A 3564-nucleotide genomic window follows, 5' to 3' on the forward strand; every position below is an offset into this window, starting at 1 on the left:
ATTTTGATACATATTCGATACCCATCAATATCGAGAGTTAAAGAACCTCGATACTTGCTTGACACCTCTTGATCTATCAAGTCTCGAGTCATTTGAATATAAAATTCAGTTTTTGGCCCATGATAACTTGGCTTCCTAGGGATAAAATTAATGCGATATTTATGGTGTGTTTAGATATCGCTTATTTGCTGAAAACTGAAAATTTATTACTGAAAACACTGTAGTAAAATAATTTTTAAAAGTGTGAATAGTGTTTTGAGACCCAAATTTACCTAAAAATCTGCACTTTGTTGAGTTTGGTAGTCCATGAACAGTGCCGTGGGACCCACCATTTTTCAACAAAATGCACAAATTTTCATCCCAACGTTTTGCAAACGCACGCTTGATTGTGAAAAATTAGGTTACAACCTAGTTTTTTATATTCTCATGTTATTCCAATGTAAAAAATGCAGTTTTCGGTATTCTTTTAATGAAATTTGAAATTTTTTGTATATAAAATGATCAATAATGGATAAAATATGGTATTGACAATTTTATGTCACATTGTGTCACATAAAAATTAAGCCTGTTAGTCATATTATTAATTGAAAAGTCGATATTAGAAATCTATGATGATCCTTTTGTACCTAACAAACAACGCTTAAGGGAAAAATGTCCCTCTTGTGCCAGTATTAGGGAAAGATATTTTGAATAGTAAATATTTCTCCATTCTCAATAGAATAGTAATACTTGTTTCATACAAATTGTTTTACATATAGCTCCAAAAAACAATTGAAACCGTTGGGTTGTGTGTAAAACTAAACCCTAAAAAGGTCTGGGTAATAAACATAGTCCCTAATGGAATGCCAGATGTCAAAAGCCCGGGTAAAGGATAATTAAAGTTTGCTGCATGTGATTACTTTGTAACATGTTTACCTGTAAGTTCTTCAGTTAGTCAGGGACTATGCAAAATCATGCTTGGATACAAGATAATTCCATGATGTTGATTGGATAAAATGACCCAATGTTTAATCAGAAAAAACAAAAAGATCCCTTCTTTTGAAATACTACCAACGTAAGAGTGATAGAACTAGCAGTAGATTTAAAGCCAAACTGAACTACAATAGCTTAGCTTAACCGGTGACTGATTTACCCATTTCTAACTGATTTTGAACTCAGCTGAAGCTAAATCCTACTCGTTCCAAAATCAGCTAATTCTCTCAGAAATTCCAAATGGAAGTAGGGAAACTCAGTTCCTCATTACAATCATAAACTTGGAGGTTACCCAGTTCTTCTCCTTGATCAACAATCCCATGCATCTCAATCAGTGCATCCCAATTGAAAGTCTTGTCAGCTAAGGCTCCAAGTTCTTCACCATAATCTTTCAATGGAGAATCTGGCACCGCAAAGCTTCCTGTGGCATCAGTTGTTTCTGACTGTCTCTCTTCCTTCAGTATGCCCAGCTGCTGAAGAAACTCATTGAGATCAATCTGTGGTTTCTCCTCACAAGCTCCTATCATCTTGTCTGATGGAATTTTTGCGTCTTTCCCCTTCGTGGCTGGATTTTCTACTTGGGTTTTCTCACTCATGTTCTGGACTTGATCAGCTTTTGAATCACAGGAAGATGAACTGGAAGAAGGGGTATGATTTTGAACCCCATTTTGCTTCAGTTCTTGAAGCCTCTGATGAATGACATGAACACTAGGTTGGGCATTTATATTGAGCAACCCACAAGAAGGAAACATGGAAATGAAATTCTTGGAAGGAAACCATTTGAATTTTTGGGTCTTGATAACAGAACTGGAGTGGTGGGGCTGAAGGTGAGGAAGATTGAGATAAGCATCTGGGCCATACAATCTCCTTGCGGCCTCATCATAAGCCATGGCAGCTTCTTCAGCTGTGGCAAAAGAGCCTAACCACAGTCTAGTTCTCTTCTTAGGCTCTCTTATCTCAGCAACCCATTTGCCCCAAGTTCTTTGTCGAACACCTCGATACTCACACGAGGCGTTCTGAGGGCCACCTTTGCCTCTTGTTGGACCTTTCTTCCATGGTTTTAATGGAGATTTTCTGCAATTTTCCATGGCCTAGTTTGATTTTGTGGGTTAGAGGAAGCTAAGTGAGGGAGTGAGTGTGTGTTAGTAGCAGTAGGAGTTGGGGGAGTGAGGAAAATGGGTTGAAAGGCGCGGGATATGTAGGGAGTGAGAGTGTAGATTGGTTTAAATGTGTTCACGTTTGGGGAAACTTTTCTAGCCCATGTGACCCTTAGTTAAGTCTATGTATAATAATAGTCAGAGAGTTTCAAATCAGCTCTGTTTGCTAACATTAACATCCATGGATGTGTGGATGAATCTATGCATGCTCTTACTCATGATCAATGCATTATTTCACTCCATTTATTTTTTGTGATGAGTCTTCGTTTGAATTTTCTTTTTCATCAAAATGATAAATAAATAAAAACCCTTTAATTCTAAAAGTCACTATATTACGATGGATTGAACTCCAAAATTTTACGTATAGAAAGAAAAAGAATCAAAATTTTAAGAATGCATAAATCATTCAACATTACCTTGTATTAGTTGGTTTTATGTTTAATCCTATAACTATATATAAAGGCTAGATTGAATGCCTATCATGGTTCATATATAGCTTCCCTTCCTTTCTTTTAATTTCGTTTTTATTTTTTATTTTTAAAATTCGAAATAGCATCTCTTCCTTTAAACTTCGCAAACTTGGTGGAGGTAGGCTTTGATTCCAATATTCTAATATGAAGCCGACAGATTTAACAATCAACATAATCAGTAACTTCTTTATTTAGCATTATAAAAATAAAAAATGGGTTCCTTCCTTGAATTAAAGTATATATCAAACAAGAAAGTCTTTTGCCTTTTTCTGCCTAAAGATTTGATGCTTTTAAGATGGACCAGGTAACAAATATAAAATTAACACTCTTAACACTTTTGTACTTATTAATTAGTAGTGGGGTGTATCCAACATATAACCCCAAAAAAAGGGACCCAATCCAATATTTCAAATTGGTTTTTGTAAGTTAGTGAATTGAGTTGAAATTTTATTTTGAGTTTCGGATTGGGTTGGGTTCAAATTGATAGTTTTTTTTTTTTTTTGACCCAACCTGATCCATTATANTCAAGGTCAAGTGTTGAAGTCATCAAGTCTGTCCAAGAAAAGCAAGCTGAAGTGCAAAGTTTTTAAAGCTCGACACCTTCTCGATAGCTACCTTGACACCTGGCTATCTGTCGAGCTCTTCAGCTGATTCTTATCGCAATCTCGATAGCTTCTCGATAGCTGGTCGATCGATCGAGAAAGTTTCTGTCCCTCGACATCTTCTCGACACCTCCTCGATAGCTGCTATCTGTTGAGATTCATTAAATCTTGACACCTCCTCGACACCTCTCGATCGATCGAGGTTACGGGAAATCAGAATTTTCAGCTTTTTGATTTTTGGGCCAGGCTTATGTATTTGAGTAGGGTTTCTTTCTCACAACCCTAGACTTATATAAGGCTTATTTTAAAGGCCGTCACATAAGAGAATACAAGGAGAACATATGCAAAAAGGTGATTGATGCC

General features: G+C 36.2%; 1 protein-coding gene across 1 annotated transcript; it reads right to left on the reverse strand.

Moving 5' to 3' along the window:
* Positions 1–1199: 1199 nt before the first annotated feature.
* On the reverse strand, positions 1200–2060 carry LOC136071315 (dehydration-responsive element-binding protein 2F-like). The gene has a single exon (XM_065782431.1). It carries the CDS (start codon positions 2058–2060, stop codon positions 1200–1202), a length of 861 nt encoding a protein of 286 aa, XP_065638503.1.
* Positions 2061–3564: the final 1504 nt, after the last annotated feature.

Source organism: Quercus suber, unplaced genomic scaffold (assembly GCF_002906115.3).
Source record: "Quercus suber isolate HL8 unplaced genomic scaffold, Cork oak 2.0 scaffold_301, whole genome shotgun sequence".
NCBI classification, from domain to species: Eukaryota; Viridiplantae; Streptophyta; class Magnoliopsida; order Fagales; family Fagaceae; genus Quercus; species Quercus suber.

What these genes read in the sequence shown, in the direction of transcription:
- LOC136071315 (XM_065782431.1), bottom strand. Translation starts at nt 2,060, where the DNA reads ATGGAAAATTGCAGAAAATCTCCATTAAAACCATGGAAGAAAGGTCCA.